The sequence below is a fragment of the Camelus bactrianus genome, chromosome 11 (assembly GCF_048773025.1).
Source record: "Camelus bactrianus isolate YW-2024 breed Bactrian camel chromosome 11, ASM4877302v1, whole genome shotgun sequence".
Taxonomy (NCBI): Eukaryota; Metazoa; Chordata; class Mammalia; order Artiodactyla; family Camelidae; genus Camelus; species Camelus bactrianus.
The window spans coordinates 28,661,026-28,686,231 of record NC_133549.1 but is presented as its reverse complement, the minus strand read 5'-3'; the positions used below and the strand labels follow the sequence as shown (position 1 = coordinate 28,686,231).

The window sequence follows — 25,206 nt, the reverse complement described above, 5'->3', positions numbered from 1 at the left end:
GACATATCCAAAACTATTTAAATTTACGATTTAAAAAAACCCATTTTAGATGCCAACTGAAAAATGTGTGAGGCATATCTATTTTTGAAAAACTCTTTTGGGGATGTCAACAAAAAGAAGACACTGTTATAGGCCATGGTGCTCCAGGGGCGGTGGCACGGATCAGGAGGAGGGAGCACAGAGATTGGCTTTTTCCCTGGCGCCATATTCCTCCAGCTGGCTGGGCTGGAGTTGGTGTGGCTTCCTGTGTTCCCTGGTGTAGCGTTGCTACCAGAATGTATAATCACTCTGAGGACGGGGATTTTTGTCCTTTCGGCCATTAATGTCTCTCCAGTATCAACCACAGTGCCTGGCATGTAGTAAACACTCAACAAACATGTGTTGGATGAACGAATAGCTGACACCCTCACTTTGTGCCGGACACTGTCTTAAGGGATGCCTGTGGATTCCCACTTAATCCGAAAAACAACCCTGCAGTACGTCCAGTGAGCATCACCATTTCAGATATAGGGGAACTAGGGCATAGGGAAGATACATAATCTGCCCAAAGTCACCAATCAAGGAAGCAGGACTGGGCCCCAGGTATCCTGACAAGAGCCCTTAACCATAATGTCTCTGTCCCAGGGAGCACAGGGGCGTGGCCTGCATCTTTGGCTTCTGAAACTCCAGGCACTTTGGGGACACCCCGTGAATGTGATGTCCTTCACAGCCATCTCAAACAGCTCCCTGCCATCTGTTCTCTCCTCCTAAGTGGATTTCCTTCTCTCCTCCCTGTTTAATATTTAAGTTGCACACATCCTGGGACAGCCTGGAGTCCCCACGTTACTGGCCTACTTACTTATCCAACCATTTTTCTCACATCGGGACAGCAATGGGACGTGCAGGGGGGTGTCTGGAAGAAAGTAAGGAGGTGCAGAGAGTGGGAATCACCACACATCACCCTGCTGCTCTAAGTAGTTTCCAGATGACAAGCAAACATTAATAAAACACAGCCACACTCTACTGCCGAAACTGCAGCAGATAACATTTATTCTAAATGGCTTTCCAGGAAAACAGCTCCTGCTCCTCCAGCCCCCTATGAGGGTCCCCAGGGCTCCAGCTATGTCAGAGGGACGTCTGTTTGCTTCTCTTCTCTTTATGCAATGGAGGGACTTGGAAATCAAAGCTGGGCTCTTACTCCTTGGTAGTGGGGATGACAGCTCCAGATCAGCCACAAACAGGCACTTTGCCTGTTTTAACCATCTCTTAACCAGAATCCCTGGGGAAAACACGAAGGTGCGAGGACTACAGCACAGGGGCCGGAGGCAGCTGCCCCCTGAACCCTTTTACTAAGGAGCCAGGCACTCACGTAATTCTCCAGTGTCCCCTGACTAGGGTGACAAGGCACCTACTTTCTGGCACCTGGACTCAAGAGCCTGGGGCCCTCACATCCCCACTCTCACTGTGGGCTGACACTGAGAGGTGACCTCTTACCCCATTTCTACATCACCATCCGGAGGAACCCAAGGACCCTGATGGCCAAAGACTCCTGCATCATGCTCTGGAGGTGGGAGAGGAGAGGGGCTGTGGGGTGCAGAGTGGCTTCCGCAGGAAAGAGATGTGTCCCTGGCTCCCAACACTCTAAGACGTCTTTGCCTGGCACACTCACTAGCCTTCATGTCCTCGGCCAATTTCAGCAACAGGGAGGCTCAAACAGAGCTTCAGCCCCTAACTGAGGCCAGATGAAAGCACTAATCCCTGACCCTTCACCCGAGACCCTTGACCCCTCGAGGCTCATGACTTCTTCCCTCTGCGCCCCAGCCGCTTCACCTGGGCCTGGGTCTCCAAGGCTCGCGGCTACATATAGCGGAGGGCGAGGGTCTGCGCCCCGGGCGACTTAGGACTGAGCGGCCTCGGGGTCCGGGGCGCACAGCCCGGTAGGGCAGCGCGGGTCCGGATCGGTGCGGGGACAGGGAGGGGGCGGCCACTCCCGGGCAGCGACGGAGCGGGGAGGGCGGAGGCCGGGGCGCCCCAGCCCCCCGCCCCTGCTCCGCGCCGGCCGTGACGTCAGAGCTGGACCCGGTAAACTGAGCGGCGGCGGCCGGGCGCTGGGGCGGAGGCTGCAATCCGGAGCCGCCCGGACGGACGGAGCCCACGGCGGCCAGGGCAGGCAGCCAGCCGCAGACCACCCGAGGTAACGCTGACCCCGCTGTCTGTCCTCGAGGCTCGGCGCTGGGGACAGATCGCCGCCGGGGCGCGGGGAAGAGCAGGGCCCAGCCGAGGGCAGGGGAAGTCCCCCACCCCGACCCCAGGCGCTGCGCGCGGGGCTCCAGGGCGTCCCGGGGAAAGCGGGGCGCAGGACGCACGGTGCGCGGGGGTCCCGCGGCGCTTTCTGAGCGCACAGGAGGAGAAGTGGAACCTGCGGGGGCGGCGGAAAGCCAGGCGGCGCCCACAGTCGGGCCCCGAGGGCGCTTGCCGGCGTTATTAACGAGGAGCTCAGGTGCCGGGGAGGACGCGCTTTCCGCAGGTGAACCGAGGGTGGGACGCCCGGGGCCGTCCGGAGCCGCCCGGTGCACGCGTCTCCCCGAGGGCCCCTGCGGCTGAAGGGCCGGACGAAGTCTGAGCCCTGGGGGTGGGGCAGCCCTTGGCCCGCTACGGTCCCTGACCGCGCGCCGCGCCCGCAGCCGAGCCCCGGAGCCATGGCCCTGAGCGAGCTGGCGCTGCTCCGCTGGCTGCAGGAGAGCCGCCACTCGCGGAAGCTCATCCTGTTCATCGTGTTCCTCGCGCTGCTGCTGGACAACATGCTGCTCACCGTCGTGGGTACGTATGGACCGGGCGTCCCCCCTCCCCGGGCACCTCTTCCCTGGGCGCCACACTTACCCGAGCGCGGTTCGGGAAAGTTGGAGAATAGGCTTCGTAAAAATACATCCCCCAAGACTGCGGCGCCTAGGCTGGTAGCCGCGTTTGTGGCTTCGTTTTCCTGGTAGTCTGGTCGGAAAATGTGACATCTGATAAGACCCAGAACTTATGTTTCCTCCTGATAATTTCCTGCTTCCTCTTGTCACTTTCACCGCGATAATTTTTTTTTTTTTATTAAGGAGGAGCCTTTCTCGGAATTCAAAATAATGTTATAATAATTATTATGCCACTGAAAATGTGGGTTAATAATTCGCTGTACCACCTAAAGGAACAGGTCAACATCCCTCCCTCCAGAAAAGGAAGGCACATTTAAACGTATTGATTTCACGAATGATTTGAGATGAAGACGTTTTGGGACCCATACAAAAGCAATTTGAACAATGTTGGCTTTAATCTTTTTCCTATAATGGGTTTTTGAAAAACTAAATAATTGACATCCAGACCTCTTAATTAGCCCCATTAACAGCAAAGTATTTGGCATGTTTTTCCTTAAAAATATTCCTCCCTTTTTTTCTAATGGAGGAAGAAATAACTTTTTCTCCGGACTCTCAGGGGTGGGTTATTTTCCTTCTTTCAATGTCAGGCGCTCTCTTGACAGTTTCCAGAGCATCAAATAGCCAGGTTTTTACTTCCAGGAATATCAGAGCTGTGGGGCTCATCCAAGTTCAGTAACAAGGGCCTAAGTCCTCCTTTGCCCTGAATGCTCTGCTACACACGTGCCCAAAGCTTCAGTTACATCGATTTTTCTTTCCTTTATGAAAGTCTCAGGAAAGCTTTGGGGTTGTATGAAACATTGCAGCTTCCCACTCAAGCAATAGAAAGATGAAGTGGGCCTGTTGCAGAATTTCCCAGTTATTACTTCCTGCAGGTTTATTTATATTTTTTTGTAGGACACATAATGAAATTTAGGTTTCTATTTCCTTGATTCACTCACTTAAAGTTCTTTCCGAGAAGCACTGGTTGACCCCAGGTCAGCACTGTCTAGACTTCAGATCACATCTTTCTTTCCTAAAATATTCCTGTGAAGGAGCCCACAATGGACAGGCGTCTCTGGGGCCGGTCAGCTGGCCCTGCGAGCAGACGGCGTGCTCACAGCCTCGGGGGCTTTGTTTTCCTAGTGAGCTTAGCAACGTGAAACGGTTCCAGTGTCGGAGCGAGGGTCTCCTTTGGCATTTGACATGACCACAGTTGGGCTGGCTTTTGTCCTGGGGAGGGTTTCAGTGTAATCACCACTGTTCTGCTCTTGTCCTCAGTCCCCATCATCCCAAGTTACTTGTACAGCATTGAGCATGAGAAAGAGGCCGTAGAAATCCAGACTGCCAAGCCAGTGCTCACGGCCTCCGCCTCAGGCAGTTTCCAGAACATCTTCTCCTATTATGACAACTCCACCATGGTCACCGGAAACAACACCGGCGACCTTCCCGGGGGGCTGCTGCATAAGGCCACCACCACACAGCGCACAGTGACTAACGGGTCCACTGCCCCTGCTGACTGTCCCAGTGAAGACAAAGACCTCCTGAATGAGAACGTGCAGGTTGGCCTGTTGTTTGCCTCGAAAGCCACTGTCCAGCTCCTCACCAACCCGTTCGTAGGACTGCTCACCAACAGGTGGGTTGTATTAATTTTGCTCAAAGAGTTTGAGATTTATACTGTTCCAGATCACTTGCCCTGGGGATTCTGTTTCTCACTCATTTATCAGAACCTGGAGAAACAGGGTTGGGTGAGCTGGGGAAAAATCCTGTCTCCTTGGCCTTAGGTTTCTGTCGTGAGTCACTCACGATTTCCCATGTGTTCTGCCTTTTCATTGCCACCATGGGCATCATCGTGGGGTCGTGTGTGCCGTTCTCTTCTCTTCCACCTCTGGTCATGCACTTCATAGTAGATAGGGGGGTGGTTTCCTTCAGACCAGGCGTGGTAAAGGCTGGTGTGGCTGGCCAGGCAGGGAACGTGGGACATGATCTGCAGTCCTGCTGCGTGTATGAAACTCGGAGCTGACCCTGAGGTCCCGGGCAGCGTAACAGACAGATCTCCCACCGAGTGAGCTGGGTCCACGTGCACAAAGGGAAGAGATTTTTTTTTTTTTTTATGGATAATCCAAGCTGGCCAAACTAGCTTTATATGAACCTAGGTGTTCTGGACTCTTGTCGAGACCCGCATTATTTTGAATACTTGTTCACATCTCCATCGTGGGCGGGCAGCCAGCCAGCAAGTATCTGCTGTTCTGCAGCTGAGGTGGCCCAGCTCTGCCTGGTATGTGGGGCCTCAAGGCCCAGCACGGCGGCTTGCAGAGCGAGGAGGAGGTTATCAGCTGCAAAGAGAGGAGCTGGGACAGTGTGAGTGGCAGTGGCCGGCCACTGTGAGAGCAGTGTAACCCCAAAGGCAGAAATGTGAAAAATGGTTGCCGGGGGGTGGTGCCCAGAGTCCTCCCTGTAAACCAGGCCAAGAAGCATGAACAAAGACAAAAACTAGAGATGGAAAAGGGAACAAAAGAGTGGGGCTGGGTGAACGGAGGAGGGCAGGGCAGTGGGACCAGGCGGGCTGGGCTGTAAGAGGCCCCACATGCTAGGTGAGCGAGGAGTGGGGTTTGTTGCAGGGGCATTTGGGAGCCACCAGAGGTTCCAAAGCTGCGTTGAGGAGCCAGGGAGCCCAGCATGCCTGCAGCTGGGCAGCAGGGAGGGCTTTCCATTTACCAGGCTTTGGCCCAGGGAAAGGTGGAGGGGGGCTGGCAGGCCTGTTCTGAAACTACTATTAAACATTTCAAGGTAGCGACAGCAGAAGCATTAAACTGGGCTCAGGGCCCTTCTCAGAGTGGGGCTCTGTGAGACTGAGGGATTGGGGCAGCTCTAGGGGTGGTGGTCGGTGAGGTGATGAGGCTGGGGGACTGTCAGGGGCTCAGAGGGGGTGGCAGATCTGCCTCCTCCATCAGGAGCTGTCCTCTGACGCACAGGTTGCTGATAATGTACCCATGGTGAGTCGCATAGAAGCACATTTTGTGATCTGATTTTCTGGACTGAGTAGTGACGTTGAATCAGTCCTAACCATCTGAAACCACATCTAGCTTCCAGTCCGTTGTGCAGTTATCAGACTGCAGAAAATGCTAAGCAAATTAACACAGGACGAGGGGCTGATTGGGAGCCAGTCAAGAGGTGCCATTATCCAGGTGACATTCAGCAGTTCCTCTGTTCTTCAGAAGGAAAACCAAGCAGACCTCGGGAGTTGCAGGGTTTTCATTCTTTTTTCAAGACTACGAGTCCTTCTTAAAATGCATCTGGTATAATTACAGAAAACAGCTCAGGGTTTTGTATTCTGAGAAAGCAAACAGCTCAGATACCCTATGGGAAAATTGAGGACATTATTGTAATAACGCCTTGCCAATCACTTGGGCGGGAACGTTACTAGCTGTACAGTGTAATACTCAGGAACTCGGCTGAAATGATGTGAGGGTGCCAGTCTTCCGAATGCAAATGGCAAATGAAAAGCTTAAAAAAAAAAAGTCCCATTCTTGATTTTAATGTTTTGCTTATGGTACGGGGAAGTAGCCTGTTTAAAACCAGCAAGACCGTTTCCCTATTAGGTGCTCCAAATGCTTTGACATTGCAGCCACCTAAGGCTCATGTTTGGGGCTCCAAAAAAAATGTCTTCCAAGAGAAAACAAATTTTGTTTAGTGACCTGTGAAATTTAGTCTCTTTGTGTGGTGAGTAATCCACTTTGGAACTTACATCGAGAGCAAAAATTTAATCCCTAGCTGACTCTCCCAGCTCTCCAGCACATTTCAGAATAATCTCCATCTTCTAGCATTGCCTTGTAGTGTGGAAATGCAAACAAATTTTAATACCGATGTAGGCAAAACAATTGAACCAACTCTGTTGTCCCTCCAAAATGATAGCAATAAGTAATATTTTCTTATATTGTCCAACCCCAGTAGCTGTGAATCTGGGGGAGCTGCAGCACTTCCGGGGACTCCACGGCTCTGCTCAGAGAAATGATAGATAACATTTCCTTTTACAGAACCTTCCCTTGTGAGCCATTGCAAATAGTCTTTTGATGTAATTTGCACCAGTCACATCCGCAATTACAACAAGATGTGTGACTGAACGTTCTCAGCGTTGTGAAGAAGTGAGTTTAAAATGGCACTTTGCACTTGGTTAATATGTTTCTGATTAAAGAGTAGTGAAAGCATCAGGTCTTGAGGAGACTTTAGCAGAAGTTTTTGGGTCAGCCTTAGTATTTTATAGGCAAAGGGGTTTGCCACCCAGGAGAAGGAAGCATCTTTCACTCCCTGGCCCTAGAAAAATACCCTTTTCTAGCCTCTGATGTGAGCTGGTCCAGCTTCCTAACGTCTCTGCAGTGCTTCTAACAATGGGGAAAAGAAAGGCATCCTGCATCCCCACAGGGGTCAGGGGAGCATCCTAGAGACAAGCTGGTTGGAGGCACTCCTTTCTAGAGCCTTTTGCCGTAAGTGGGACCCACTCTGAAATGAGACACCCTACATCACACACGTCATAACCTGAACCCCCATGTTATAAGCTGGGGCCCCGTTATTCATGGTCCTGATGCTGTTCTGTGATTGCCTTTTGTGGGTGGGTGATACAAGAGGCAGGCTGCCTGTCTTTGGTTTTAAATATTGGATAAGATCATGCTAAACCCTGAAAATATATAAAAAAAAGATAATTCTTGGAAAGCACTTAAGTGCTCGTTTGGCTGATAATATGAGACAAATAATTCCTGTTTCATTTACTCTTTAGGTACTATATTTTTTACTGAATAATATGTGACCAGAAAGGGAGCAAAAGGCCTTTGATTTTGGCGAGTGTAGTGATCGCACATCCAATCACACACTCTGCAAAACCTGGGGGTGCCTTGGTTGACTTGATTCCCATCTTTGAGGCTTGTGGGACTTACTTTCTGATTCCAGTGTATTCATTTTATGATTGCGGTTGTGTGTAAAGCGGGGAGAAGGACTTGTATGAGCAACACCTTTTATTATTTGGCCCAGTAGGTGGATTTTAGACAGACTGACAGACGGACAGACACACAAGGAATGTTCCAGGCAGGTAAACAATGTGAAAACCACCTTAAGTCCATCAGTCAGGTTAAGAACGTGGCATCATGGTCCTCACTTACTTAAAGTAAGGCTCACATAGCAGTTGCATCTTTGACCCAAGATGCTGCAAAGGAACCTGGCGGCTTGGGAAAGGGTTAAGTTGGGGGGCGGAGGCGGGGACGGAGGCAGACGGAGGCAGGGACGGGGCTGCTCCCGGGCTCCCGCCTCAGCTTGTCATTGTCTCAGTGGTCTGCTTTTTATCAAGCCAGCGTCAGTGGCTTAATTTATTTCCATAGTTACCTAGTATGTTTGAAAGCCAGTTACTTTCCCTCACAAATCTTAGCTGACATCTGACAGGCAGAAAGCCACAGGGCACGAAATCTCTACAAAATCGACTGTTGATATGTATTTTTTTCCCTTCCAGCTTCAGCCTGTTGGTCTGAAGTGGGCTTTGTAGGCATAAGCAGTGACCTTTTCAAAAAGCTTCTCCGTGGACAGGGAAACCAGCTATTCTGGAAAGGGATCTCCCAGCCTAGACCTTGTTGGGGTTGGGGGGATGGCGTGACGGAGTCTTTGCTTCAAAATCAGAAGCTGGCCGTAGAATTGGGTCCTTCTCGTGGGCGCAAAGCCCTCACGTGAGCCATGTGTCCGGGAACCCCTGGGGAGAGCATGATGTCCGGGGCTCCCGTTCCTCCCCACACACATCTAGTAGCTAAAAAAGACAGACCCAAGGGCTGAACCTAGGAATTTTGTTTTATTTATGAAATAGTTGACCATAAGCTTCCCAGTATATCTGAGCAAATGTAAAAATACCTTTCTGCTGACTGATGCTCACCTTTTAGGAGTGTGTCAAGATCGTTACAGAGAGAGACATCACCTCTTGTTTCATCTGATCATGGTTTCTACCCTGCCCGGTCCCCTCCTCTGTGTCCTTGCTTTTGTCACTTACCACAGCAGAGGGGACCAAGGTCCTAGCAAGCCTGAGATGAGAGCTTGCATTAATCTCTGTAGTAAAGATAAACTGGTTAGAAGCACTAGAGAAGATGTATTGATTGTCAGTGACAATTTAGGGACATAAGGGGGTTTCTCCACTGACTATGTAAGGATCTGTGATGAATATAACTTTTCTTGCTTGGTGCTTTTTCCTAGGATTCAAATATGTGATTTTCATCCTTATTCCAATTGGATTAACTGCTCGCTGATGCTCTATGGAGGAAGACTGTGGGCCAGGATGACTCACAAGGGGGTGATAACGGCATATTTGGTTAAAGGTTGGCCACATCAGTTGTAGGTCTGCTTGACAGTGCTTTATTGGAGATGGCATTGAATTGGGACAAGAGGCTGGATCAGACGTTTATGACTAACGTCAGCTGAGGTTCTGTCCATTTAGGAGACATTGTGGGGAAGGAGAAAGGACAGTGGCGATCTGCCCACCAGGCAGTGACCCTGGGGTCTTGGGCAACTCTCCGGAGGTGGGTGTTCAGGGGGCCAGGAGCTGCCCGTTGTGCAGTATGTGCCTCGGGGCTGAGCTCAGTGGAGGACGCTGCCCAGCACTTTCCACCGGGCAGCCTGTCAGGGGTGTGGCGGGTGGAAAGTCTAGGACACACGTGTCTGGGGACAAAAAGGAAGCATTGCGAACTCAGTGGTATCAGAAGCGCTTGACTTGCTCTGTGATCATGGCTGAACCACTCTGCCTCTGAATCTCAGCTTTCTCATCCAGCTTGAGGGTTTGAACTGGCCAGCCTTTGAGTTTCCTTCTGGCTTTGCCATTTGCTTATTCTATTCGTGCTTTGTTAAAATCCCAAAAGAATTAAAACAAAAAAAAAAAGACAGTAGCTGTAGCATTTTAAAAGAGAGACACAGCACCTGGCCTTGGTAAAACGTATTCTCCATAAGCACACAGCCCTGTGGGGACAGAGCCACCTGGTTTTAAAAGATACTGTGGACCCTGCATGCCATTCACCCCGTGTGAACTCTGCTCCTGCGACTGCTGTTCCCACTGCAGTGTGTGCCAGCAGGACCTGGCACACCTTAGACGCTCGAGGTATGCTTGTTGCCCTGAATTTGAGGCAAATTACTTAAATTCCTTGAGCCTCAATGTGGCCATCTGAAAGCAGAGATAAAGCCAGCTACCTCACGGAATTGCGGTGAGTATCAGAGATGACCCTGCACGCTGGTTCCCTGCTTATGGTCTCTGGGAACGCTGGAGCCTCCTGGTAAGAGGAAGCCCCCCCCAGCTGTGTCCTGCCAGGTGACCTTGGCCAGTGGTGGGACTAAATATAATATCGCTGGTATTCTACTAGCTTTGACACACATATGGTTTTCCAAGTAAGATGTTGAAAGGGGTGAGAAGCATTTGTTTACTCCAAGGCAGCCGTACGTCCGTTCTTCCCCCAGACATGCAGCAGTTGCTGAGAAAAATAAACTGCCTGTGAGTTCTCTCTGAGCTTCCTGGAAGTTTTCTTAGTCGGCATCCAGCAGTGCCATGTTGGACCTAGCGTGGGTTTCTTCTGCCTACCGGAATAAGAGCATGGTGAGCAGTCAGCTCGGAGCTAGTTGAGACAAGATAAGCTGCCATTTGATAGATCTGGACTGCAGTTCAGAACCCTGGTATCTTTCCTAGTTCATGGGATTGGCTTTAAGCCCCGCTTTGTGAGTTACAAGCTCATTTCCGGTCAGAGTAGAGGAATCTTTGCCTGGGTTTGTAGGAGGGGACTGCCTGGGAATCTGTTGTGATTTTGGATGCTCTTTGGTTTCTGGATGCACATGAATCAGATAAAAATACATATGAATGTGACTAGAACTTTTAGAAGGGGTCTATTTAAAGCCACATACGCCTTTTGGCTACCTGAGAAGGTAAGTAAAGTTTACAAGAAAAAGTCCTGGACTGGATGGAATGGCCCTGAGTGAAATTATCCTGAGGGCATTTGAGAAGTTAATTTTTCGTACCTCAGTTTCCTCATCTGTAAAACAGAGGTGGTTGTCTGCCCTTGTCAGAGCATTGAGCTCATGGGTGTAAGTGCCCGGAGAACTGAGTGTAACCTGAAGGTATTATTATGATTTTAAAAAATTCAAGCCTGAAATAGAGAGCCCTCCCAGGCTGTGTGATTGGGACTCAGGGTTCCTTGTCCCTCATCTGGTTTCTCTCCAGGGTCTGGAGGGTCTGGGGCTGGAGGGACATGAGGCCTGGAGATGCTCAGGGCGGTTCTGGGTTGACCCAGATCTCCTGTAGGACAACAGCTCAGCAAGTGTGGGCCCCTCTCAGGACGGGGGACTAGGACGTGGCCTTCGCTCTCATGCCCCATCCATACGGCAGGAACCAACCTGCTTGCTTAGAGAAACAAAAAGGAAACAGAGAAGGAAAACAGGAAGAGCATGAGGGAGGAAACCAAATTTCTGAAGCACTTTTTATGTTCCAGGTGTCCTGCTAGCAGTTTAACATCCACTTCTTATTTTATACTCACTGCAGCTCTGGGGGGTGGGGGGTGGTCTCTCAGTGGGGCCAAAGGGAAATTGGCTTGGGTTGAGCGGCCAGGCCAGGTGTCCAGCCAGGAGGGTGATACCAGAAGGCCAGGGTCTTCCCATCTCCCCTGCCCACCTGGTTGCAGAGCCCTGTATGGACAACAGTCCTACAGAGCAATTAGGATGTTGAATTTTTGCACAGAAAACAAGGCCTATCTCTCTCAGCTGGCCTCATCGGGGTCAATGTGAAGACAGAGCTGAAAATCTCCTGCTTCCTAATGCCTCTGGGATGCAGTGCGGTTGTCCCTGCTGCCTGTTGACTCACTTGATGACCTTTTACTAGAATCGTTTGACTGCAGTTGTCCCTTCGGGGAAGCTTTAGCAAAGATGATAATTAAAGAAATTAAAAAAAAAATAGGATGGAAACAGGGGCTGTGTATTTGGATGTGTTCTCGGTTACTTGCCAATGTTTTATTAGCATTTATTCCAGAGAAGTTTCTGTACAGCGTGGAAATCCATAAATGTATTCCCGTTCCAAGACAGTCAAACACAAAAAGGTCATGTAGGAAGCACCAACTATATGAATTTTTAGAAAAGTTGACCAAGCGCTGATCCTCCTGATCCCAAAGGGTAAGCAGGGGAGACTCAACGGAGAGGCTTAAAAAAATACAAAGCAGTCACCAGGTTTTCGTCTTGGTTCTGTTTTGCAGAATCGGCTATCCAATTCCAATGTTCACGGGATTCTGCATCATGTTTGTCTCAACAGTTAGTAAGTGTCTGATGTTTGCCTTCTGAGTGGGGGTCACGGGTGGGCTCTGACTACCACCAGCTGGGGACACAGCCTTGGGGTGAGGGGGACAGTGTTGATAGCAACTGTAGAAAGGAGTGGATAGGAGAGGTCTTCAGAGAGCAGAAGCATGATGTGGGTGATATGGAAATAGCCCATCGGGTTAAGGGAAGCCTTCAGAAGCCCCTGTTTGAGATGATTTGGTCGTAGCATCAGCAGGGGCTGCGCTGATGCTCGGCTGGGCCATTCTCTCCGCAGTGTTCGCCTTCTCCAGCAGTTACGGCTTCCTGCTGGTTGCCAGGTCCCTGCAAGGCGTCGGCTCCTCCTGCTCATCTGTAGCTGGTAGGTGTGGAAATGCCCAAGTCAGTGCCCTGGGAGGGCTTCCATCTGTCGGAGGGTCCACCAGCGTTGCCTGGGCTGGCAGCCCTTTACAGAATAAGCCGGAATAATTCAGGGAATCAAAGTATTGGTGGTTGTGGTTGGTGGTGGGTTCTCAGAGAAGGTACCGCCTTCTTCTTGGATTCTGCTTGGCCTTCTGTTTTTGTTGGCCTGACAGGCGTGGGAAGACTGCCGTCTGGGCCAGATGGGGAGAGCGAGTTGTGATGATTATTCTGTTGCTCCCAGAGCTTAGCTGTCACCGTTTCTGTTCCTGTTTAGGGATGGGCATGCTGGCCAGTGTGTACACAGATGATGAAGAGAGAGGCAACGCCATGGGGATTGCCCTGGGAGGCCTGGCCTTGGGGGTCTTAGGTGGGTGATGTCCACTGTGGAGCCGGACTGGGAGGAGGGCCTGTCTGGTATTGGACAGGGAGCCCCCTTTCACACTGCTGTCCCCTTTTTAGTCCCAGCTTCCATGGGGCCTTTGAAAAATGGTGGGGAAAATGGTCTACCAAGGTCCTTCCACTCAAATTCTCCGAGTTACCGTCCCACCTGAGGACCTTCCCCCTTTCTGAGCCTGCCTCCCCCACCTGCCCTGGCTGAGCTCCCAGGCCAGGTGCAAACCTCTTCCCTGAGACATCTGGGCCCCCTGCCTCTGTTACACTCCTGGCCTTCATCTGGGAGCCCACAGTCCCTGTCTGTGCTGCTTTATAAGGACCACGAGGTCCTCACTGGTCCGTTTTCCTGTGCACTTCTGGCCTGGATCTTGTTTCTCTATGATCTTTGCTTTTGGACTGACCCTTACAGATTGTGTAAAACCACTTGGTGGAAGTTGCCAGGACAACTTAACACTCTTGAACAGAATGGAGGGTGGCCACCCTGCATAGTTTTGGGAGCGAAGTGGAGGGAGAAACAAGAAACAGTGGATGGTCCTAGTCTGGGGGAGGGCATCAGCCTGGCCCGGCCCCTCTTTCTCTTCCTTGCAGTGGGCCCCCCCTTTGGGAGTGTGCTGTACGAGTTTGTGGGGAAGACAGCCCCGTTCCTGGTGCTGGCTGCCCTGGTGCTCTTGGATGGAGGTGAGTCTGGTCCATTGGCCCCTTGGCCGTGACCTCGGGGGCTGTGAGCTCGGCCTCCCTGTGGTCAGGTGCCCAGGGCCACACTTTTCTTCTTTTTCTCTCGTAGCTATTCAGCTCTTTGTGCTCCAGCCGTCCCGGGTGCAGCCGGAGGTGAGCAGCAGGAAAAGGTGGGCACGGTGGTGGCCACGTAGCCTCTCCTAACCCTGTTTTCCCTGACAGAGCCAGAAGGGGACGCCGCTTACCACCCTGCTGAAGGACCCGTACATCCTCATTGCTGCAGGTGGGGCTCCCCTGCACCCCGGTTCTTCTCAGCCAAGGGGTGGGGTGGATGCCGAGGACCGATGTCCATTTTGTGGCTGGAAACGTTGGGCTGTAGTAAAACAGAAAAGGCACAAGGAGGTCACAAGAAATGTTTTTCTTTAATTTCTTATTAGCTAAATGTTTCTCATTAATTTCGGACACAGCTGAGCTTCTTTGTTATTTTTCATTTGGGGCGAAGATGTCTGAGTCACAGAGGTGCTCTCCAGGGAGGATTGTTTGGGGCCAAACTTACTCATTGTGTTTGTGTCAGAGGCCATAATTGTTTGGCCTTGAACCTCTGGGATGAGTCCCTGTCCTCACCACAGGCGTCTTAGGTGGGTGGTCTGATTCACCTTGGCATCTTTGAATAGAGACTGACAGCAGGGTCGCCAAGGGGCACCTCCCTCTCTGCAGAGGGGGCATCCTGTGCAGCGGTGGACTGGCCGCTGGAAGACGCCCTTTGGGTTCTTGGCCTCGATGGGCTCAAAGGAAGCCCTGGGGTTGTGTGGCTCTTGGGGAGGATAATGGGCTGCATCCGTCCAAGCGACTGTCCTCCCACGACCATCCCAGCTGCACAGGCCTGGGCTGCCTAATGAGGGACCAGCCTTATGCGGCCCGGGCCTGGACACAGTCGTCAACAGTGGTCAGGCTGGAGAGGGCAGCCGTGCAGTGTGGCATTAGGCTGTTAGGGTTCCCTTCAGTTCTGGCTACATTTATCTGAGCAGGGGTCACAGACACTAGCAGGGCTGGGGGAGCCCGAGGGCTTTCAGATTCAGCCATTTTCAAAACCGCAGGCTGGTATCGTTAGGCTGTTGCAATTGGTCAGGGCAGCACGCGTGTGACCCTGGTCTAGACCTTGTCTGTCACACTTGTTGGCCAGAGGGTTATAAACCTTGTGTGGTGACCTCCTCACGCAGGGCCCTCTCTGTGCCCCCGGCAAGATGCAGGGGACATCCCCGAACTAAGGTTGCCTTGGAGCCCTGGCTGTCCGAGATGGGGACGAGGACATAGGTGATGAGAGATGAGGGCCCAGAGATGCGAGTCCCTGCACCTTGGGGCAGACACGTGGACAGGCTGTGCTGCCTGGACTCTCACTGTGACTCCCCTCCCCCGGGAGGAGATGCAGAGATCCAGCCAGCACTGAATGTCAGGTCATCAGCAGGTCCAGGCAGCCTGGACTGTGGGAGTTGGGGGCCAGACAGTGTCTCATTTATACCAGTGAGAATTAGTTTATGGAGGTGACCAAGTGATGACATGGAGGGATCAATACCATTGATGGTACATTTTATTACTTATGTTTCTTGAGAAAAGAGGGCACGCCATGTCTCTCAGGACCACATGGGGAATCACCAGGTTAGGGCGGGAGGCAGAAAGGGGTGAGGGGAAGGCCCAGGCCAGAGCCTAGGAGTTTCCATGGGAAAGGCAGGTTGGGGTGAGCAGCTTAGGACTGGCTAGTTTAAATAATTCCCATCTGGGTGCCCTCTCCAGTTGTCTGGGTGGAGGATACTGGTTTGGTGGGTCAGAGTTAGATAAGGAGGTGTCAGGGTATGGCTCCCCGGATCACAGGGGAGATGGGAACAACTCTGGTTGTTTGGCCCTGTAATTAATGTCAAAAAGACACATACAGAATCTAAGAAAACACGGAACAGGTGGATGAGGGGAGTCCAACCATTTCAGCATCGTTTTTGTGTTCTGTCTTTAAATGATTACGAAGAGTGAAAAAAGTTTTCTCCGTAATGTGAGCACCTTAATCACGATCGCACAATGTTCTTTGAAGCAAGATTCTAGCAAATTAAAGGTTCCACGGTGCACAGCACAGGATGCTCTCAAAACGATGGGGGCAGTAGTTTCGTGTGTTTTCTTCCCCAGATGGTCCTGCATTTGCAGAGGCTTCTGGTTAACACAGTGATAATGGATATTTGCATGGATACCCTGTAGGTATAGTTGATTAAAAAAAAAATCCCTCAGCAGCATATTTGCACTGAATGCACTGGATTATCAGGTAACCAAGGGCCTCATTAGAAATAACCTGTGTTCGTTGCACAGTGAAACAGGTGTAGGAGCCTCAGTTTACCTGAGTCTGTGTGTGGCCTGGAAGTGGCCTGAGCTGCTAGGTAGCCTCAGGCAAGTTACTTTAATAAATTGGAACTCCCTTTTTTCATTAATAAATTGGGATGGTTAAGCCAAATGATCTCTAAGCCTCCATCCAGTTCCAAACTTTATGATTCTGGGATTATTCTGGTTGTTTTAAGTAATAATAATAATTTAAAACACAGCCCTCCCTATTAACCACCTTGAGCTGTTATTTATCTCTTTCTTCCAAAAGTAGGAGAAGTTTTGGGTATCTGAGCTGACTGTTCTGGCTTTGGGCACAAGGGATGGAACTGTGTTTGGAAATGGTAGGGGACACTCGAGACCCAAAACAGAAGCACACTAACCCCCTTCTCCCTTAAAGGGTCCATCTGCTTTGCAAACATGGGGATCGCCATGCTGGAGCCGGCCCTGCCCATCTGGATGATGGAGACCATGTGTTCCCACAAGTGGCAACTGGGTAAGACTTGGGGCGGGTGCTTCTGATTCTAGGACTTTTGTCTCCAGGGCGGGTCTCATATGGTAGCCTCTCTGAGCTGCCGGTAGCAGGATAATAATGTGATTGTTTCTGTTTAACACTTAATGGGGCCGGTGCTTAGGTTAGCAGTGAGCTTTGGGGTTTATTTCGGCTTCAGTTTTGTGTCATCCATGATTAGTATAAAGGTGTCAGACTTGGGCAGAGATGAGAGAGGAAAAATACATTCAGCATCTCCCCATGTTTCTGAACTGGACTAGTTATATTAAATGTATGTAGACAGCAATAAGATTTAAGTGAAAGGGAATAACAACAGACTTAGTTTTTAATTGTTAATAGTTCTGTGTGTCTTTTTCCAGATGGTTCTGCATTTATCAACCATGTGTGTGAAATGTTTGAAAACCTAACCCAGGTGGAATCTTAACCATTTTCATCACTGTGTGACCTCTTGTTTTTCCATGTTTCTGGGTCACAATAGGTAGATTTAATTTTCACAATTAATTTTTAATTTTTATCCAAGTTGCACATGTACATAATTTTAAAGTTAAATAGCACTATAAAAACCATGATGAAAAAGCAGCAGTCTCTGTCCCATGCCTCCTCATCTCCAAATCTCTTCTTTATGTTTGATCACCTTCAACTCTTTTAGTTGTTTCTTCTGCTAATTTCCTTTATGTCTCTAAATAATATGTGTACACTCCTATTTTTTGATTTTCCAAAACATTTCAGAACATTTAAAAATGCTACGAGTGAGATTCAGCAGCCTTCCCCTTCAAGTCATTGTCATTTCAGCTCAAGCTCAGGATGGCCTTTCCTCTGCTAAGGTTATTTTTTCACCCTCGTTTCTCTCCAGTAAATTTCTGATCTGTTTTTTACATTAAAATCTTGAATTTACATGGAATTCATTTTGCTATAAGGTGTGTGGCAGGGATCTGGCGTTACTGTTCTGTTTTCTGTCCAGCCCTACAGCCGGGAGTCCTAGGAGTCTCTCTGAATTTCCCCCACATCCTTCATGCTCGAAATGACCGTGTGTTCTTGGGTCTGTTTCTGGATTTTGCTCTTCTGTTCAGTTTGTCTGCTTGTCTCCCTGTGTCAGTACCCTCCTATTTAATTACTGTAGCTTCAGAATATTGCTTAATATTTGGAAGGCTAGTCCCTGCAGACACACATTTCTTTAAGAATTTATCAGTTGTCCTTCCTAGAGATTTATTTTCTTTTCATAGTTCTTTCAACTTACATACTGATATCTTCAGATGGAGACTCTCAGTTCTGAAGAAGCTGACATTTTTAGTGCCCCCGGCCTTCCTCAGCGGAACTTAAACTTTCCCTCTGCAGAGGCATGTTGGCTCTGCCTCCTGTTTGGGCTGGTCCCTGTTCCTCCTGCCTCACTCCAGTCGGCCTCGTCTGGGCACTAGTCCTTTTGGGTTCTGCATTGAACTTCTGTGTTCTTTCATCAAAAAAAAAAAAAAAAAATTCCTTCATGAAAAAGCCCCAAATGCTGAGAAGTTGGGCTGAATAGGGAGGGACTGCTGGTGAGTGGGAGGTTTCTTTTTGGGATGATGAAAGTGTTCCGGAATTAAATACTGGTGATGGTGGCACAGCCCTGGGAATATATGAAACACCGGTGAACCGTACACTTTAGAAGGGTGAATTTTATGGTATGTGGATCAGGCCGCAAAACAAGACCAAAACCAAGCCTCCAACAACAAGAGTCATTCAGTGAAGGAGGAAAGATTCTGGGAGCTAAACTAAGGCTAGTTCTTAGGCAGAAGTTTAGCTCTGAACTTCCTGGCCACAGAGACAGCAGAAGAAACCCAGAGGCTCTCAAAGGTCCTAAGGAGACCCCACCGCTCTGCAGGAGAGACGGACTTCTGTCACGTCTTGTCGCTGATACTGGTGGATTACACCGTGGGAGCTGTTTCTCTGGGGTTTCTCTCCCTCTGGTGCCGGCAGTGACTGGGGCCTCTCGGTGTCTCGGGAGGCACCCCGGGTGGGTGGTACGTGGCTGGCTTTGCACGTGCTCCTGGGCAGGGATGCTTTTCTGCTTTCTCTACTTAACCTACTTATCACCCTAATTGAACGGCCTGGCCATGTGCAGGGCTCATCAGCGGCTGTGCCCTCTTCCTCTCCAGACACAGCCTGAGGCTTTCCTTATAAAGTCTTCCACGTCAGGCAGAGACCCGGGGCCATCTGGGTCAGATAGCAGGTCGCAGGCGGCCCAGATTGCATCAGGAGGTCCTCTCGTGGGGCTTATCACCATGGCCAGATGTTCCTCAACCCCGTACCTTCCCCCCAATGAGATGGCTCCTTCCTTGCCTCAGAGATAGACTTGCGTTTCCTCCAGAGAATCAAATTTGTGTCCGTTTGCAGAGTCATCTCCAGGGTGAGGGAACCTGTGGGCCTTGGCAGCTCTTGGCCCACCTCTCCGAGCCCCTCAGGCCCCTCCGAGCCTTGGTGAGAAGGCTCGAGGAGGGGACCTGTCTGCGAGGCAAGGACGCAGGCCTGGAGGCCCTGGCTGCCAGCCCCTCCCTGTTCAGGGTCTCACGTGAACTCTCTTCCGTCCAGTGTGAAAAGGGAGAGACCGTTCTACCTTTTGCTTCCCTGATTATTTCTGGAGAAAGACCGTAAGATGTGAAGTCAGAGCAAAACAATCTTTGAGCTGTGTGGGTGACACTGTTATTGAACAGTGTGGGTTTGGCCATAATTTTTAGGGAGGTGAGGACACATCCCACCCCTATTCCAGGGGGCTCCCCGAGAGCCCATCCCTGTCTTCTTGCGCTGCCCTTGGGTGTGCCCCGGGTTTGGGTTGGTGGAGGGAGAATCATCATGGCACCCCTCTCTTTTGTTTTTTTAAACTGAAGTGTAGTCAGTTTGCAGTGTTGTGTCAGTATCCGGTGTACAGCATCATGTTTCAGTCATCCATATACATCCTAATATTCCTTTTCATATTCTTTTTCATTATAGATTACTGCAAGATATTGAATATAGTTCCTCGTGCTTTACACACACAATCTATTTTATACATAGTAGTTAGTATCTGCAAATGTCGAATTCCATCATGGCATCGCTTTACCTCAAGTCCTGGGTCAGGTGACCTGTCCCTGACACCCTGAGGGTTAGGGAATCAAAGTTCATGGTCATGATGAGGCCTATGACCCTAAAAGGCAAGCTTAGAGCAGACTTCAGACAACAGGGCCACCAGATTCTTTCTTCTGGCCCTTTAATGAGGCATGGGGATGTGGTGTGGGATGGAGGGAAGGACACTGACCTGCTGGCGGGGGGAGCCTTCCTGCTCCCATCCAGCTGTGACTTGTGCACGTCCTGCGTCAGCCTGGCTGGGTAGCAAAGACAAGGAGATTGCCAACATCCTGTCGTCATGGGATGTGAGGACTTAAGCCTCCTGAGCCCCCACCCCAAGGAGTGGACCATTGCCCCATTCTGGTTCCCAGGCAAGCCACTGGGGACACAGGGGTGGGCAGATGATCCCTCTTGGTGAACTCCTATAAGCAGACGTAAGCGAGGAGGCGCCCGCATGCTGGGAAGGAGGGCGGCGGCCCAGAGAAGAGCAGGCTCGCACACGTGGCCCCGGTGCAGCCCGGCCCCATCAACACTTCTCACAGGGCTGGGAAAAGGCCTAGAAAGTAGTCTTGTTTGCATTTGGTGATACAAACGTAGGAGGGATAAAGATGTTCAATTAGTCACAGATTCAAAGATCTTGACAGGCAGAAATTCCTCTGGTGAGAGGGTGACGTCCTGCCCTGGGGTGGAAAATGCCCCGTGAAGGCGAGGTGGGGGCGCCTGGAGGAAGCCCAGGTCTGTGCACTACGAGCCCGGGGAGATGCCCATGCTGGACAGTGAAGGAGCCCTGCAGATTCATTCAGCCTTTGTTTCCTTCCTCACATGCTAGTGGTCCCATGCTGTGGACCCATCGTGGGTTGGGGCAGTTCTGGGAACCAGGTTTCAAGGTAGAGAAGTAACTTGAACTTGGACAGTGGGGCCACTGGGGAACAGCCCAGAGCCTGGGCCGTGTTTCACCGGCAAAGCCGAGTCATGGGTGGGATACGTCCTCCAACTCTGGTGGCTGGGTTAGAGGTGGGGGTTGAAAACAGCTTCTCTTGGCTCCAGAATGCGAACCGGGGCCAGTGGGTGGAGGTGAAGGAAAAGCTTAGGGCTTGGTGTTAGGATGCCCGCCCTGCAGTAGGAGGCACCCCTGAAAGGGCTGTCTGGAAGAGTCGGGGGCTCCTGGCTCCAGGTCTCGGAGCAGAGCTAGATGGCCACCTCTTGGGACAGCAGATGGGCTCCTACGCGAGGCACCCTGAGGCTTCTTTGAGTTCCGGGAGGCTGGTTCTGCGGATTGTCAGGAGGTGGCTGAGGTCCTGGCAGAGGATGCCGAGGCTTGTCAGAATAGGACTCGGGAACTCGGAGCCCAAGGTCCAAAGGGTGCATGGCCCTGTCCCCGGCTTGGAAGTTGAGAAAGGAGAGCTGTGGGTTCCAGACCATGTCGCTGCCTGTTACCCCCAAGGGGCAGGCTGTGGTGGGGGGGACGACAGGTGAAGTGGTCCCTGCCCTCAGGCGCTGACTACAATTTGCGGAAGGTCAGGAGAGCAGGCCAGGGTGAGCAGTGGATAAGGAGGGGTTTGCATGAGTGACGGGGCACAGGGATCAGATTGGGAGGAGGGCTGGTGCCAAGGCCCTTGTTGTGCACGTTTCCATGTGATCCTCAAAGCCTCCCTGTGAGGTGTGAGCGGCAGGAGCTGTTGCTGTCTCTCAGGCTCTAAGGGGTTAAAGTGACCCACCCAAGCCTTGGCTGGTCAGTTTCCAGCTGAAATGAACACCTTGTTTCATGCCTCCTAGTCCCATGCTTTTTGGTTGAGAATCAGGACGTTGGTGTTTGCTGTCTGAGAGTACACTGACCCTTGAACAGCTCTGGGGTTAGTGACGCTGACCCTCTGTACAGTGGAAAATCTGCAAAAATTTATAGTCGGCCCTTGATATCCACTGTTCCTCTGTAGCTGCAGTTTCCTCATCTGTGCATTCAACTGACCACGGAGCGTGTACTGAAAATATCCACATACAAGTCGACCTGCGCAGTTCAAGCCCATGTTATTCAACGGCCAACTGTATTTGCTGTCCGTGGAAAATAACATATGATGGCTCCCAGGTCACACGTGTGAGCTCAGCTCTCCGCTTGGTTCCGGGGGACATAGCTGATCCAGGGCTTTCCCTGAGCTTGTCTGCATCCCTGCTTTGAAGTTTTGGCTTCAGAGATCCTTTCCATGGTTCGCTCCTGCAGTCAGGATTCTCCAGCAAGCCATTCCGGCCAGGTTCTCTGCCAGCCACTTCCTTCATCGTGTGGTTACATAGGGTGTCTGTGGGCCAGATTCAGCCCATAGGTAGGGTTTGATCGGCTGGTACTGTGTTGGCCTGCATGAGGTTTATGTCTTTAAAAGACTAATTGCCAACATGTAAAAAGCAAGAGATTTCACGTAAGAATCCAGACTTCCAACTTCTCTAGAAAAACCAGACCTTCCCATCTGGGACCACACTCCTCCAGGGCAGTAATTGTCTGGGCAGGATGGCAGCTGCCTCCTTAGATGGAGTCGGGGCCCCTCCCCTCCGTTTTCCTTTTGTTTCTCTGACCCTGAGGCTGAATGTCGCTGGCTCTTCATCAGGGTACCCGCTACCTGTGCTGTTGCTTTTCTGATACTTTTCTTGCTTCGTTCATTTATGCCTCCCTGATACCCATCCGGTGACAAAAGCCCTCATGATTTCTTACGTCTCCAGACTAACTTAGTTCTTCTCTGCTCCGCCCCTCCAGGGTCAGGCTTAAATGCCAGCTGCTTTGAGAGCTGTGCCAGCCGCAGATTCTTGTTCCCAGAGCGCTGCCTTATACCTGTGTGCGTCCCTAGTGCAGCCACGTTGTGGTTCACATCATCTGGCTCCTCCTTTGAAGGGGCTCTTGTGGTGACCAGAGCCATGCTGTGGTCATTGTCTTTGCTGCAGTCTGGCCCTGAGCTGGACACGTGTTGTTGGTAACGTGTGCCATGTCCAATCACACCCAGCAATGATGTGGCCGCCTTATGTTGCTAAGGGTGAGGGAAACAGTTTCCTGGAGCATGAAACTAGGTTGCACTTTATTGTTACTTTCCAGATTATCAAGTCTAGGAAGATTTGCTTTTGTATTTAGCTCCTGCAAGCAATCACTGTGAAGTCCCTTCTGTGCTGGAAGGCTCAGCCTTTCTGGAGATTTGATGGCTTGCATTAGTGCCTTCAGAGGGGCAGTGGAAGCTCGCATGTCCTTGGAGAGGCAGGATCACACCTGCCACTTGTGTGCTGGTGAGCTGCCTGGTTGAGGACCCCGGGCCCTGTGCATTTTGAGTGCATATCTAATTCATGCAGTCGTATGATTGAGAACAAAGGAACTTTTACCATGTGGGCAAAGCTTAGCAGCAAATCTGGTATTTCTGGATTTCAAGAAAAAATACTAAAAATTATTAAAAGTTGGAAAAGCCATCTTTCAAGAAGAGATTTTCCTATTGTCCCAATACTGGATGGGGACCAGATGGAGCTGTTGTGGACAAGTTCTCTGGCTGCCACACCTGAGCTGGCTTGAGTAGCTTTTCTGTTCAAGGCAGAGGGTACTTTCAAGATGATCACTGGCACCGGCAGCTGGAAACCAGTCTTGGCTTGGGGCTGGCAAGATTCCTCCCCTAGGAGAGCATTAAACCTTGGACGTGAAATTGTCAATCACATAGGACCTGGGCACAAAAAATGAACATTTATTTACTTATTTATTTTTCTGGCACGGAAAGATGTTCATAAAGCTAATTGAAAAAAGCAGGATGGAGAACTGTAGATACAATCCCATATATTTTTTGGGGAAAAACCCCATGAAAATTCTGTGGACACCCATTTATTTAAGTACATATAAACTTAAAGGGGCAAGCAACCGTGGTGGTTATCTGAGTGATGGGGTGTGGGATAATTTTAACTTTTTTTAATTTGTGCTTAACTGTGCCCCAATTTTGTCAATGCCTGTGTCTTCTATCAGAGAAGGAAGGACAGGGGAGGGGACAGAAGGAGATGCCACCACTGCTTGTCACCTGGGTGGGATGGCAGCTGACAGCTCCACAGGTAGGGCCTGTCGGTGTCCCGGGAAAAGCTCGCCACCCGGCAGAGGAGGAGGCGAGATGAAGCAATGATAGAGGACTGGATTTCATTTCTGGAGTGTCTCAGCAGCTTCGTGCGGACGGATGAGCCGTGTGGGGTCCAGACTGGCTCCGTCAGCCACCGGATATTAGCTGCTTGGGTGCAGGCCCCGGGGCTTCATTTCATCTGCTCTGATCCCCGTTGTGGTGTCTAAGCATTATTAGGTTTTCTCACACTTGACTGATAGCAGTCCTGATAAGGTGTCCTTTTCATAAATTTACAGGCGTTGCTTTCTTGCCAGCTAGTGTCTCTTATCTCATCGGAACCAATGTTTTTGGGATCCTTGCACACAAAATGGGGAGGTAAGGTGAAATGAAACAATGCTCACCCTGTTATAATAAGTAGTTCTTCAAAAAAAATTCTGAATGTTTCTACCTTAGCTGTTACAAGTAATTGTTTTGATTTCCAGTAAAGCTTGGACCAGGGTGGGGGTGGGGTGAAGTGGGGGTGGAATTGTTTATCGATGATGCCCTATTTATTTTTTGGCAGGTGGCTTTGTGCTCTTCTAGGAATGATAATTGTTGGAATCAGCATTTTATGTGTGAGTAAAAGAGGACATGTGGCAAGTGGGAATAATCTGTGAATGAAACGTTTGCTTTGGGCAAGAATCGCCAGGAGATATTTTATAGCAGTTTAAAGTCTGTTGACATTTAGTTTTATTACATCTTCCATTTTCTTCTCTCTTTTTTTTAATCATCTTAAAAACTTTGGACAGTACTCTCCAAAGGGTTTATTTTCATTGTATGGCAGTTGGAAGTTATTTAGAATGTTTTATTACCTAGTTTTTATTTCACTCTTTCTTCCACTATCATCTTAAACATTACAGTGTCTTAAACACTTCAGGGCAACTAGCCAGAAACAATAGCAAGATGTTTTTCTAGAATAAAACATCTTCTGCCAAAGGCCAGTATCTACCCCAAATGAGACCTTCTAGTTCTTTCCAAAAATGGAGTATGGACTAGGCCGAATGGTCACCTATGACTCTGAACTGTTTTTTCTTGGTGGTCACAAAACCCATTTCAGCTCTGACTGTTACAGCGTTGGAGGGTCCACTTTTGCCCAAACTCCATCCTTCTTCCTCCTTCTGTTTCCTTCAGAAGGGAACGTGCAAAACAGGCCAGAGAAAACAGGTCATTAAGATGTCTTTGCAAGATGATTTACAGCTGTGTATCATGTTGTTTTAGTATAATATTTATTTCCTCTTACAGATCCCTTTTGCAAAAAACATTTATGGACTCATAGCTCCCAACTTTGGAGTTGGTTTTGCAATTGGTAAGTCACTTGCGCCTTGTGCCTTAAAACTTTGTTTTCCCTTTACTAAGAAAGAGTTCCTTTCACTCAGGCAGACTATAGTTACTCAATCTAAAATTTCTAGACACTTGGCAGGAGGCTGTGGGCAGCTTAGCTCAAGTACAACTTGTAGATCATCTACAGAAGGGTACCAGCTTCCACACAGTCGTTTATTTCCTGAAAACCAGTATTGAA

General features: G+C 50.1%; 1 protein-coding gene across 1 annotated transcript in view; it reads left to right on the top strand.

The window, feature by feature from the left end:
• Positions 1-25,206, top strand: part of SLC18A2 (solute carrier family 18 member A2) — a 33,911-nt gene continuing 8,705 nt past the window's right edge. The window contains exons 1-13 of the mRNA XM_074373547.1: positions 1-2,173; positions 2,664-2,799; positions 4,152-4,506; positions 12,116-12,174; positions 12,451-12,534; positions 12,850-12,942; positions 13,557-13,646; positions 13,753-13,796; positions 13,866-13,926; positions 16,402-16,497; positions 23,945-24,023; positions 24,211-24,262; positions 24,930-24,993. Coding sequence (XP_074229648.1) covers positions 2,679-2,799; positions 4,152-4,506; positions 12,116-12,174; positions 12,451-12,534; positions 12,850-12,942; positions 13,557-13,646; positions 13,753-13,796; positions 13,866-13,926; positions 16,402-16,497; positions 23,945-24,023; positions 24,211-24,262; positions 24,930-24,993 — 1,198 coding nt within the window. The 5' untranslated portion in view covers positions 1-2,173; positions 2,664-2,678. The remainder of the gene's footprint in view (positions 2,174-2,663; positions 2,800-4,151; positions 4,507-12,115; positions 12,175-12,450; positions 12,535-12,849; positions 12,943-13,556; positions 13,647-13,752; positions 13,797-13,865; positions 13,927-16,401; positions 16,498-23,944; positions 24,024-24,210; positions 24,263-24,929; positions 24,994-25,206) is intronic.